At 37.3% G+C, this 14,369-nt stretch overlaps 1 protein-coding gene across 2 annotated transcripts in view; it reads left to right on the forward strand.

The window, feature by feature from the left end:
- The window catches only part of LOC148070994 (A-type voltage-gated potassium channel KCND3-like), a 65,217-nt gene that overhangs the window by 44,423 nt on the left and 6,425 nt on the right, over positions 1 to 14,369 (forward strand). Inside the window, exons 3-4 of one of the 2 annotated variants that reach the window (XM_087801457.1) lie at positions 3,527 to 3,695; positions 12,348 to 12,449. In XM_087801457.1, the coding sequence (XP_087657583.1) occupies positions 3,527 to 3,695; positions 12,348 to 12,449 (271 nt within the window). The remainder of the gene's footprint in view (positions 1 to 3,526; positions 3,696 to 12,347; positions 12,450 to 14,369) is intronic. The other variant, XM_087801458.1, reaches the window with a different exon arrangement.

Here is a 14,369-nt window from a genome sequence, read left to right on the forward strand (position 1 = left end):
ATGCAGGTAGGATACATATGAAAAGAAATAATGAACATACAAGTTTTCATATCCAGCGCTCACACTCACAACTGTGCACACACTGCAACTCACACACCTCGCTCGCACATGGTAACGCAAGTTTGTAGCTGAACATGCCGAATAAATCACAAAACATTAATTCCACATAAAAGGTTGCTCATGTAAATTGGAAAAAAGTCATAATACACAAACACAAACATTGATCGTCACCAGGGTAGCATCTTAAAAGTAATCTTGATATGTTGTCTTTCATCTCCACGTCAAGCTGCTTTGATCACTTAAGAACGATCTTCTATCTTCCTCCAAACTGAGTTCCTTCCATGCTGAGCAGACGCTTGATTTCGCCTCAATCCCTCAGCTATTCAGGCTGGCGTGTGTTGGCAGGAGATCGGCAATTATGACATTTCTGAAGAGAAGAATTGGAGACTTATTTATAAAGATTAGCAGTCGAGCACTTTTATATCAACTCTCCTGAATTTCAGAAGAAATTTAAAAGTATAAGAATTTTAAAAAAGCATCAGGCAGGTACTAATGGATGGAAGAAGTTTTTTTAAATAGTCATTTTTATAAATATAACAATACATCTTAAAATCTATTGCTTTGAACAGATTAAAATTAGGGCATAACCAACTCTATAAATTAAGACACCTCTTAATGAAGCCCATCAAGTCACAAAAATTAACATTGTTTAAAATGTTTTTGTGCTTTCTCCATAAATTTAGAATTATTGTATATTTCTTCTTTACTAACTTGAATTGAAATTCTCCTAGAATATATCATAAACAGACATCTTTTTTTTTTATTATTGTCAGAAAACACCAATTATATGTCTTTAATAAATCAAATTAAGGATAATTTCTGAAAATGGACAAAATCTTTTTTTAAAAAGTATTTTTTCAACCTCAAAAATGTCATTTATGAAGCATTCAATGCCTGTTGTTTCTTAATTCTTCTCTACCCAATTGTTCCCCCGGCAACTATTGTTCGGCATCATCAATCGAAGATGAAGTTAGCGGTGGGAGACGATTGTTTCTGGACCGGATTCAAGCTTCTCCCAGAAGTCTCTTTTCAAATCAATTTGTTCCACTACACGCCGTCATGGCAGACGAGCTCCTGCCAACAAGTCAGACGCTGCCCGTTACTGGCACTGGACGCGGCTGGCAGCGCTTTGTTGTCGACAGTCTGAGTCACGCAGATAGCAGAACGGGTCTCGCTCTTGGCCTGGGACCAGTCGCACGGCTGCCATTTACCTGTGTAATTAAACTATTATGGAGCACATGGGAGCAGAGAATTACAGATGCACACAAGAGAAGAGATGACAGGTCTGATCGCCACTGTTTACAATGATAATTGCACTTCATCAACTATTTGATTTTTCTTGCTGTTTTTTTTTTTTTGGTGAGTCAAAGATTAGAAACCCAAGATGCATTGAATGGAAAAGTTATATCACTGCTTATTTAAGTTAACGCTCAGTGGGTGGCGGGAAAAAAAAGATCTTATATCTTCCTTATATAACATATTCTGTCTTCCCCCTTGGTCTTGCACAGGTATCTGAAGGTTGACTTTGGTTTCCTTCCCCAGTTAAAAACATAGATGACCCTAAATTGTCCTTATGAGTGAGTGGTTATTTGTCCAATAGAAACACTACAGCACCCATAAATGTATTAAAGTATTAAAGAAAAAGGTCAAAAGTTTCTGATTTCCCGGTCACTCTTGATGATGGTTTTACAGAGACTCTGGCTTCGACACGTGTGCGCGTGATCCTTGATGGTTTTTGTAAAGCTGATGTTAAAGGTCTCAGGAACCAGCCTACAACGTGACCAGTTCAGGAATTTGCCTGCGGCTTCTCGCGAAATTGGAAATATAGGTGCCATCGAAATGAAATGAATGTCCCCTCACATCTTTTGCACTCTGCAGATTTTTGTGTCTTAGCGACCGACCTTTTGTACTCACAGAGCCAGCAAGAATGAGATTCTCCTGTGTGGCAGCATTTTGAGTAATTTAGACACTTTTTTTGTAAATAGATTGCCTGGCAGGATCGAATGTCTATAATTTTGATATTATTTATTGTATTTAGACCTCAGATTTGTACAAAGTTGTTTTTTTTTCGTGATTCCTTTGGTTTGATGAAGTGGAGTTTATTATAGTGGTTTTCATGCAGGTACACTTCATTTCAGGTTGATTCTGGTCTTGGGCTTCCAGCATGTACACTGTATTAAAAGTGGAGTTCATTGTGTGGTCGGGTTAACTGTTTATACTTCTGGAAAAGTTTTACTTTCACTTTATTAGGTACGCCTTGCTAGTACTGGATTGTAACTGCCCTAATCCTTTGTTGCATAGATTCAACAAGGTACTGGAAACATTCCTCAGAGAGTTTGGTCCATATTGACATGAAAGCATCTCACAGTTGCTTAAGATTTGTCGGCAGAACCGTCCCACCACATCCCAAAGGTGCTCTATTGGATTGAGATCTGGTGACTCTGGGGACCATTTGAGTCTAGCGAAATCACTGTCATGCCCAAAGAGTGCCAAGAAAATATCCCCCACACCATTACACCACCACCACCAGCCTGAACGGTTGATCCAAGGCAGGATGGATCCATGCTTTCATGTTGTTGACGCCAAATTCTGACCCTACCATCCAAATGTTGCAGCAGAAATCGAGATTTATTAGACCAGGCAACGTTTTTCTAATCTTCTATTGTCCAATTTCTGTGAGCCTGTGCCAATTGTAGACTCGAGCAGTTGGACATGTGTGCCTAATAAAATGGCTGGTCTAGTCTGTCAAGGTCCAAAATAGAAGCATCGCTTATTTTTGAGGATTTTTGCATTGCATATGGTCGCTTAAAAACACACTTACCTTGGTGGGAGCAATTGAACCAGGGGGGAAAAACATAAACTTGACTTGAAAAAAAATACGATAACTTTTGATGAAACACAGGGATGAAGACGTTGAAAAGCTCAGACATCTTGTAGAGGTTCAAATAAGAACCACTGAGCTGAGGTGGCTTGGACATGTTGTCTTAAAGCTTACTGGGCACCACCTAATAAGGTGTTCCAGACATGCTAAACTAGGAGGACCAAGGACAGACCCATGACTTAGGGTTGTTGTAGGGAGTGCGTGTCAGTTAACAACACTTCAGTGTCGACTCAGAAAATCTGAGGGAGCAATCGGAAGAAGTTTAGGCTTCTTTGCTGCCCATTTTCCACAAGGATTTTTTTCATTGGTTCGAAACAGACCACGCACGAGTACATGAGCGGCCCGAATATCTATTTCTGGCAGCCAACGAGGTGGTTCACCTTGACTTGGACACAACCCAAGGGATACCACAAATACGTTTGTTTTCGGCCACCAGTAGCTAAACAACTGTTAATAGATAAAACTGCAATGTCCTTATCTGAATTTTTTTCAAGTTTTACAAGTGTATGATTTAATGTTTTAAGATAGTTTTAGGGGACTGGATAAAGTTCATAAATGTCTACATCAGACTCATCTCATCCTCAGATACGGAGACATGGTACCAAAGACGATTGCTGGAAAGATCTTCGGCTCCATCTGCTCGCTGAGCGGCGTTCTAGTGATCGCTCTACCGGTCCCTGTCATCGTCTCCAACTTCAGCCGCATCTACCACCAAAACCAGAGGGCGGACAAGCGAAGGGCTCAGAAGGTAAGGGTCAGTGTCTTTTCATATTCTAACAAGCATGTGGTCATGTTTCTGTCTTTGCATGCTAATATGGCAATACTAAATGTGTAACGATGATTCATATGTTTAAGAATGTCAACCATTTTCATCCTAAAATATCCCTCTCACCGTTTACTGAACAGCTACTTTCTGTGAAGTCTTTTTACACCAACCCTAATTTCTATAGTGTATTCATGGTGTAACAAAAGGAGAGAGAATAAAAGTTTCATAAAAAAAACGTTTCATAAAAGTTTTCCTTTCACTTTCATGCGCTCGACAAATTCCTATTACACACCTCACACCACAATCGCACTCCTTTCAAAGCCCAAATCTGTCACATTAAAAGAGCTGATCAAAGTGTGTGTTTCTGTTATCTAACTCATTTGCGATGCCTTCAACATCAGCATGTGATCGTTGAAAGCATTTGGAAGGAAAAAAAAAGTGAAACCTCTGTATTACATATTAATTACACGGAATTCTTCAACGAATTCAACAAATTCAAGGATGTTTCCATTATTAACTGTGACAAGCTTTTACTTACAGGGCCAAACATACACAAAAAAAAGAGTAGTTTAATTAATATTCTGCACAACCTTTTTTTTTACTTGCTAATTGATTTTAAATATTATTATTCTGCTAGACTTTTCAAGTGGCAGGAATCTGGAAAACGTCCCTCAATTTGAACTTTATTCTTGAACTAGGTGATAAGGTATTTTGAACACATGCTGTGACGAATGTATACATGAAGCTCAAAGATTTATGAATACAGGTTTACTATGAACCCACCAATTAGGGAAGACGTTCTCTTGGTAAGGTACATGTAATATACTTTTTTAATTATATGATATTATTATTATTATTATTTTCCATAATCTTAGCCTTCAAAAACTCTCCCCTCTCTGTTATAAATCCCTACCACTTGTTTTGTTTTTCCTAGAAAATACATATGATAGACCTCTATTTAGAACATATACATTTTTATATGAGCAATAACATTATATTGACAAAAATAAATGAAAAAATATTTCTGTTGCTCTCTCTATTTTTGCGATATATTTACTATAGTTACACATCTTCCCTCGCAAAGATCGTTTTTTGTTTTTTTGCACATGAACACAAACTATTTTTCCCCTATAAAAAAGGGTGGGCTCCCCAGTCAAAAACATGTATTTCCAGCAGAAATACTATTCATTTTCAGAAAACATTTTTGGTTTTAATAGCTAACAATGTTTGACAACTGTTCTATGTTCTAAGTAGCCGAAGTGGGATCATTTGGTTTATCAATTATCATATTTAATTCACTGTGATAGAGTTTATGAGGACATGTTTGGCTTCCTATGATTATGATGTAGAAATTATATTTGTCTTCTTGGTCTTTTTTGATGTTTTTTTCCACCTTAACTTGATGCAAATCCTTTGTTATTGACCACTATGAGAATCTCTAATTTTAGAGCAAGGCTGTGCAGCGATAAAATGTTGAAGCAAACAGAACAAGACAGCTAAATGCTAAGACAGGTAGCTCACCAATGTTTGTAAGCGTAATACTGAAGAGCTATGTTTATACATCAGCCAATGATGGGCCATGTACCAAAATCAAAGATAAAATATTTACAGTCTGAATTATTATTTTTTTAAAAAGAAGCGAAGAATCTAATATTTAATTGGTGAGAAACTAGCCAGAAAAAAACCTTCAACATTTCAATGCATGAACTTGGGTTGAAGTGGTGTTTTTATATTCACCGAAATAAATGTAAAATGAAAGGCTGACTAAAATCCAACCTTGATAGAAGTCGCTTTCTGGCAACTATTCATAAAATCCTGATAATTGCAACCGGAAAAATAATTAAAAAAAACAGACTTTCAGTAAATGTAAAAACCTGTCGGCAGACCGACTGAATTATTAAGAAGACCTCTGGACCGTATAAGGGCCTGTGGTTTCACTTCCTTCTGACTTGATGAAGACTCTTTTTTGTTTAACCAGATCATTAAAATGAAGGCTAGAAGGAGTTGATGGCAGATAACTTACTTTGCTGGCGAAGTCTTCACACCGCAGTTCGAAGCTCTGAACGAACGCTGCTGGAGAGGTTTGACCCCAATTAGGATAAGAACGTCTAGACAGAGATCCACCGGCCGTCAACCTCCGTCACCCCATTTAATATCAAAGTAAGATACAGGAAGCAGCACACACACACACACACACATACACACACACAGGGAGAAAATATTGAGCTTCGTGTGATTCATCCACTCACTTGAGTAGTCTGTGATTGATTCATGTTAGTTTCTCCCCAAAAAGCAAACCAAACTAAGAGATTATATTGATGATAACTTTGGGCATTTAACGTCAAATTTGGAGACGGTTTAATTCAAAAGGTGCTTTTATAAGTTTGACATTAGCTAATTTAGAAACAGATGAAGGTTCAAGGCAACAAGGTAAGGTCAGTGTAAATGTATTGTGGGGCTCAGGTGGAAGAGCAGCTGTGTCTTATCAAAAGGCTGATTTCAGAGCCGCGTCCTTGAGATGGTTTTCTTATAAACAGCTTGGCATCCTTACCTGAACCTCTTCTTCAACAAAATATAGCAAAAACATTTTTTTTTTCAAACCTGTTTGGTTTGCTGCAGCTGCTAACTGTGGGTCGAGCTACATTTAGCATTCTACCCAGCATTCCATCTGTCTAATCATGTTATCGATCCATCCATTCTACTTGTTTTCTTCAAGACGTTTGCCCAAGGAAAAGGGAGCGAAACTCATCACTTTTGATGGAAAAGAAAAAGAAAACACGGACAATAGATTATTTTCACATTTCTTTTAACTTCTACCAGCCTCAACCATCGACTCCCCTCCAGAGCTCCACACCCTCAAGTGCCAGAGAGAAATTGTCTCTTCTTTTATCATTTTTCTTCCATCTGCTGGGTATGACATTTCGGTAAAAGAAAATTGCAAATGAGTCCCACAACGGGAGCGAAAAGAAGATGTTGGAAAGTTCTCTTCGTGCCTCCAGTCAACTCCCACCTAGGAGGAACTTCCCTCTTCATGTCCTCAGGTCTTCTTACCCTATCCCTGACATCACTATCTCCGAGGAAAGCTCCTGGAGTCTAACTCAGAAATAATTGTTTTGCCAGATGTAATCACCGATAAATTCTGCTGCATATACCTGGGGTTCCTAAACTTCACCATGCCAAACACCATCAGCCTATGGCTGGGGGGACCCCCTTTGCAAAACACAGTCAATTAAAAATATATATAAACAAACAGTGCATTACCCTACCATTATTCACTATTCAATAGGTTTTTATTCACAGCATGACTGTGAAGCCGTACTTGATGTTTGCTGCCTCATATTTTTTAAATATATTTTTTTATATATTTTTTAGATCTTTTTAACAGCAGAATGTTCTACAGCAAGGCTGTTTTTCTCTTTCCTATCAGAAAACTGTCCTTTTGAGTTTACTAGCTAGCTAACAAGCTACTTTGTAAAAGGCACAGAATGTGGTGGTGTGGTGAGGTACAATCGTATTCTTTGGAATCTGAAGATCGAAGCAGTTTGCGTGTTTTATGATCAGGGCAAATGGTTAATGATTAATTTTATGTTTAATAAACAAGCTTTTTAATGTGTGTTTAATTAGTTATTGTCTTTTGTTGTGCTTGCCGTTTCAAAAGTGATATGCATTGAGTGTCAAGAAAGGGGTTTTCAACTAAAATGGATTATAATTATCATTGACACTGCGAAATAAATGTGGGACTGCCTTTTGTAAAATTCTTTGAGTGAGATTTCTAGATTGAGTTTGCTAAATGTCAATCGTTTTGGCAAATGGTACGAAGGGAAAACACATCCCATAAAATATAGTCTGGACTTTTTCACAGGAAAACAAACAATTTAAGCCTTGAAACAAAAGCTACACAACAATAGAGAACCAATTGGAAACATTGGGAAGGGAACAGTAAAATTAAGCTATAGCCATAATACTAAAATAAACAAACACATTTGTATCTTCATCTATTATTTCATCATTACATTATTATTTATCATTACATAACTTGGTCTTGTTGACCACAAGCGCACACTGTTTGTGATAAAACTGGGAAACGAATGAGTGATTTATTTCAATTAAAATGGTCAAAATCACTTTTTTTCGCACAAATTGCTGCTTTAAGTAAGACTGGCCAGATGATTGCATTACTGCCACACCATTGGAGGATGGATGGACGATCACAGCAAACTGTCCAGTATCTGGGTGCTGATTGGCCCGTGAAATAGAACGTCTCATCTATGTGTTATTGCTGCACATTTTGATGTGGTGTTTTATTTGTGTAAAATTGTGAATCTGTTTCCACCCTATGACGAAAAGTAGATGTTCTGTGTCTGTAAAGGGTTCGACTACAGAGATACTATAAATTCCCTAAATGAAAAATGAGAAAAAGGTATGGGAAAAGTTTCTAAATGTGTGGAGAGAGTTTTCTAAAGAGCGAAATCTATAATTAAAAAAAGTTTATTTCAAGGACTTACAGCTAGCGATAAACAATATTCATTAGTTTCTCAGCACAGTATCTGACTAACAGAGCAATCTAACATCTATTGAAAAACAGAATACGAATGTGTCAAAAACAAATCCTCATCCCGGGAAAGCAAACCTTGAAAGCCTTTCATGGAACCTGAGAAACTGTCATTAGCACCATTTGGATGTCAATCACTGAGGATTTTGTGACAATAAACATCGACACCACACAAAACATCCTGGAGTAAACAGTGAAAATGTCACTCTGCTGGAGGATAGTGCATCGTTTAGCGCTGGTGTGAAAGATTAACTACAGGGCATGGGTAAGACAACTGTGAAGGGCGTTCTAGCAAATAAGACGGTTGGATCACTGGAGCTGGTATATGTGTGCAGGAAGTGAAATGAGCTTTGAGTAAGGGAAGCGGTGAGTCAGTTTGTTCTGGCAAGAGTTCCAGAATATTAAATAAATTGAACTTGTAGCAACATCGGAGACACTTTAACACTTTTTTTTTTAATTGAACCATCACAATAAAAAAATCTTAATAAGGTGTATCATGTTTTTTTCTAATATAATATTAACCTAAACAGATCAAGAAGCTGTAGTAGCTGAATGTGTAATTGTGCAAACATGGCTGTAGTGATCGAAACTGGAACTCATTTTCTGTATGCTAACGTAACAAAACGAGTTAAAAGCTCTTCTTTTCAGTTTCAGGTTTTATCTTCCAAGTAACTTCAAAAAGTCACTCAAGTGCCTAATATGAACTTTTCTAAAGCAGCTTGGTGGTCACATGACAGACTCTTCGGACTGGTCTTCAAGAACACGTTACCTCGTAAAAAGTATTGTTTAACAGCTGGACAGTCCTACTACATTCAGTCATGAATGTTCAAAACCTAAACCAGTGCAGAAAAAAAAATAATATACTTATATGTTGCTGCTTTATGTCGGCCTTGTGTGTTTGTGTCACTTTGTGAAACACAACTCTTAGTGTTACAGCTACAATCCGTGGTCCCTCCCTGTGCAATATTTATTCACACTAAATCCTTTATCTTCAACACCTTACTCTTTATTCTATATTCTTGATTAATGTTCTTTTTCATTAACGTTTAAAATGAAGCTCAAATATACTGTTTGGTTTATTGAAGGTCTCACCCTCTCAGTGTCATTATGCTTGCTCAATTACATCTTACGGAGCAGCTGTTTTTAAAGAGGTGTGATTAATGACTTTTAGTCTTCGAATTAATACAATTTTTATCATCCAAGTCAACGTATAATATATAGTCTGAGCCTCATTAAGGCCCCATTAAAAACAGTAGATTGCCAAGATGTCCAAAGTGGGTTCATTCGTTTCTCGAGGCCTTTTTTCCTCTCCTCCCATCTCTACAGCTTCAGCAGAATAGAGCGCTGCAATCTTAAAGTCATCTGTTGGATTTAATTTGACATAAGGTTTTTGCACTTAGTCGTTAAATCTAAAGGTAGTGGATGTGAACTTGATGGTAGTCTTTTCATCCGAACCTCGGTATCCAGTCTTCAGTAGAGTTGTTCCTTTATGTTCGCCATCACATAAATGATGATTACCCCCATAGTCCAGTGCTATTTCCTGCACAATTCTACCACTTTAGCCCTCCAGTGTCAAAGTAGGAAATGGGCTGAGGTCACACAGGTAATAGGTGGCATGTCAAGAAATGGAAAGGGAACTTCAGATTCTTTTGAAAGAAAATCAGAGAATGAAAAGTGGAAATGTTCTTTATAAAAGGCCAGAGGGGGAAAGAAGGGTGAGGAAGTAGTAGTTCGAATGTGCCGAACTTTTAACGCTCGCTCGTCTTGGAGGAGAACGTTGTGTCTTCCCGCAGCGATCCGTCTGAGCCGAATGAAAACTTGATCGGCTTGGTCGACCAAGAGTGAAAAACTGAGGGATTCCCATGAGGATCTATCATCAGCGAGCTCTGGACAGCACTAAGGCCCGTTAGAGCAGCTCATCATAACCGATACGTGATTTATCTCTAAAAAAAAGTTCCCTTCAAAGAGCCCTGTCAAAGACGGAGCGGGAATGAACTCTAGAAAGCGAGTCATACAGTATTGGTTGAGACGATGTGTGTGATATAACAAACCCTGTTGTGATTTATGTCATTTAGAACCGAGACCTGTCAAAGGGACTACCACAGACATATTTCAAACATCGTAATTCAACTCATGTTAGCGATCGAAGGACCTTCAGAGAAAATAAGGCGCCCGAAAAAACACTTTCAGACCTCTTAATCTAACAACCCCCCAGACTTATTATTCTGCGTCTCGCGCTCCTCGACTCAAACCACACATCTACAGACGCCTGCACAAGACACTCATTTGTACAAACACAGAGACGCAGAAATGTTATCTCAACCATCCTTCCCCATTTGCAGCCTGGCGCAGAATTCTAAACGCTGTTGTTGGCTTCATCGACTGCTCCTTAAATGTAGTTATGTCCAGCAGAGCAACAGATGAAGAGTGGATATATCCTCCTGGTTGTTTTGCAGAAACACCACAGCTGCTAAAAAACATCATGCAGACCCAATTTACTCTTCAGTTTACACAGTAAAGAGCCGTTAGCGTTTGATTCATGTCTGCGTCTAAGTTTTTTTTTTTTTCTACAGCCAGACAGCAACAGTGAAAATAATAATCAGCTTTCAATCTGTGGTTGTTTGAGCAAACTAAATACATTTAGACATAATGTTGTGGTTGCTTGATATGTCACCAAAAGGTACATAGGTTTAGGTAAGGAGTCGCCAGCCTTACAGCTACAAAGCTACTACGTATGCTGATGATGTCATGTGAAAGATTTAAATTTTATTATCAAGTATTAATCAATTTGGCAATTTAGCCAAAGAAATGCATAATAATACTTTAACATGCATAATGATACTTTTAAAACGAACGAGCTCTTCAAAAAGGAACACCTTATATGAAGTGAAAACGAGCAGCGGCCTTTCCTCTACAGTGACATACCAAGAATGGTCTTATTCAGAATATAAAGCAGGTCTTTTTTCACAAGTTTACTTTACAAGGCTTTACTTTTTGATGTTTTTATTTGAAACCTTATTTTTCTTGCATTTTTGTGGTTGAATTTTCCTTTTTTTGTTTACATAAAATTTATAACGGGCAGAAAATTAGATCAAATACAGAACACAACCAAGAACAATCTATCAAACCATGTTACAGACCTATAACGGATCATGAATTCCATCATCTTCAAGTTGATCAGTCGATATATTTACTAGAAGTATTACCTCATTCGATTTACTTATTGTTAGAGATGGGTTTATGAAGCTTCGTGAAACAGTCTCTTCATTTTGAAAGGCCACTAGATGTCACTCTCTGCTTTATAAAAATGTAGGTCTGATCTTCTAATTCAATGAAATCTGGCATTTATTCTTACAGAGGGTGCCATCTAGTGGCCTTTCAAAGTGTATCATGATACAGCATCAGTGTTTTCATGAGGCCTCATAATCCAATCATGACTAATTGGTTCCGTTGTCTTCAAAATGAGATTCAGATCTGCCATTTTTTACTTTAATTATTTGTTACAACTATACAGACTTTTCTCTATTTCAGCTTAATTTAATTAAGTGTTAAATCAGGAGATAATTATTTCAAGACCGTTTACAGTTTAACACTTAGAAGAGAAAAGAAAAAAAAGTTGCTGTGAATCATTAGAATCCTCAACATAAACAGACTCTGCGAGAACGTCCAACTGCTTTGAACCACTTGAGAAGAAAGAAGAGATTGGGGATGGAGAGATAAGGAGAGGGGGAGGAGAGACAGGGAGAGAAGAGGGACAGACAGTCAACTTTTTATGAATCAGTTTTAAGAAAATGCCATTATAACGACAGAACTTGCCGACAGTCTGTTAGTCAGGAAATATAGATGATTTGTTTTTCACTCCCTGTTGTCAACATTCTTTAGTCTTTTGGATCAAATTTAAAAGATCATTTTTTGCTCGGATGTGACTCTTTCCTCCTGTGAATAAGCCTCTCTTCAGTGGTAACTGCCAATCAAGCTTCATGAAAGAGCCGCTTTTTTATCATCAGAGGATGCAAATAAAAAAATTCACTGCTGGCAGAATTCCGCCCGACTAAGTTGTAACCCTTTCTTCATCTTCCCTCATCTAGAAAGCGAGACTGGCCCGGATAAGAATAGCCAAGACCGGCAGTGCCAACGACTTCCTCCTGAGCAAACACAACGGACTCCTCAACGAACTGCAGGAACTGACGGTAAGACCGCGAGAGTCGCCTTCTGCCGCCTCCTCGACGCGATGATTAGTTCTTTAATCAAGCAGAAAATGTCTCCCGGTGTTTGAAGTCATCCGGGTCGTTGCACAGTGATGGACTTTTCCGATGGACTACACATCAGACAACACTTGTTGTGTTGCTGGAGGTGGTAATTAAAGAGCCGCGTGATGCAACGGAACAAATGAAATGGGTTAATGATGTCAGAGAAACAATCCTCAGGTTTTAAGTGTGATAACTGGGCGGGAAGGTGGAATCACAAACAAAAACTCCGCATAAACTGAGTTTGCTTGTGAATGAAAAATAAAACAATATAATTATTGACATTATGTTGCTTCTATAAGTAGTTTTGTACATGTGGGCAGAAAACAGAAAATATTGGACCACTAAAACAGCACCCAGATAACAATAAAAAAGCCTAAAAATATCACATTTTATACACAAATTAACCTGATTTAAATCTTGATTTTCATTGTTTTGACCTGCGTGAAGATCAATGCACATATGTGAATGATTTGGATAAAAAGTACTTAATTACCACTAATAAAATGTAATGTTTTGAAGAAAGTATTATTTAAATATAATGTCTTTTATCATCCACAATTACATGTTTTAAGTTATGTATTATCCTGGAATAGCTTGCAATAGCAAAAAGGATAAGTTCACAAAATATGGCTTAGTTAGCATTAATATTAAAAGGCTAAAAGTTATCACTTCAATTTTCTGTTATCAACTCAGCATATGCTGCATGATTTTCAGCAGAAAAAGCAATATATAGAAAATAAGAATGTGTTTATTAAAGCACCACTAGGTAAGAGTGAAGATATTTGTGCCTGGGACCCCTAGTGTTGTAATAGTGTATTTGCAATGTCCTAGAAATACAAACATTTTTTTTTTTAATAAAAAGACTTGTTGAAAAAGATTCCAGGTTCAATTGACTTTTAACTTAATATATATATATATATATATATATATATATATATATATATATATATATATATATATATATATATATATTTATATATTTTAGTGCTTTTTTGCTATTATGGAAATGAATGCAAACACGCTGTCACCAAACCAGTGCCATGAACAGTCCGTTTTGTGTGTCGTTTTAATGGGTTTACTTTGGGTGGCAGTTCTATCTTGTGTAAAACCTAGTCGAGTGAGACTTTGACGAAGGAAAATAGATTCTCAAATTCTTGAACATCTAGTACAAAAAGGGGAACTGCTGGCTGCGAGCCACATACAGTCATCTGCGTACATACAGTATATCTAATCTAATCTAAAGGTTTGCATTAACTTTGTTTTTGCTGAATTTACGTTAATTATATTTCAAATGTTGACTCCTTCATTATTTATAGTGTTACTAAAAATCGACATCACTACAAGGCAGGACTCTGTTTTTCGCTCCACCTGCTAAAGAAAATAATTAACATGAAAATCTAAATTGAATTTACTGTAACTCTATGTTTGTATTAGCTCAAGTATTAGTGGGATTGATCGAAGCTTCAAGATAAAAGGGATTATCTAGTGATACCTGTTGACAATACAAATTATTTATTTAACTTTTGAGTCAGGCTTTAGAATTACAACAGCTGCTCCTTATATTTAATCAATTTAAAACACAAAATACAAATAAAATACTGAAACTTACTTTGTTTCATCCATTTATCTTAAGTTCATTGCCCAAGCAAAGTTCCTCTTTAAAGAACACTTGACATTGTCTCTGCCTCAACCCCTACTTTTGATGGTTTTCCAGCCTTTTTTATCCATTTCTTTCATCTGAATGGAAAAAAGATGTTTGTGAAATGCACAAGCAAATTGCCTATATCCTTCTTATTCAGTCCATCCCTCCTGCTCCCAGTGATCCCTGCAGGTGGTAACTAAAATCCATTTGGATCTCGT

The sequence above is a fragment of the Callionymus lyra genome, chromosome 10 (assembly GCF_982586985.1).
Source record: "Callionymus lyra chromosome 10, fCalLyr1.hap1.1, whole genome shotgun sequence".
Lineage (NCBI taxonomy): Eukaryota > Metazoa > Chordata > Actinopteri > Syngnathiformes > Callionymidae > Callionymus > Callionymus lyra.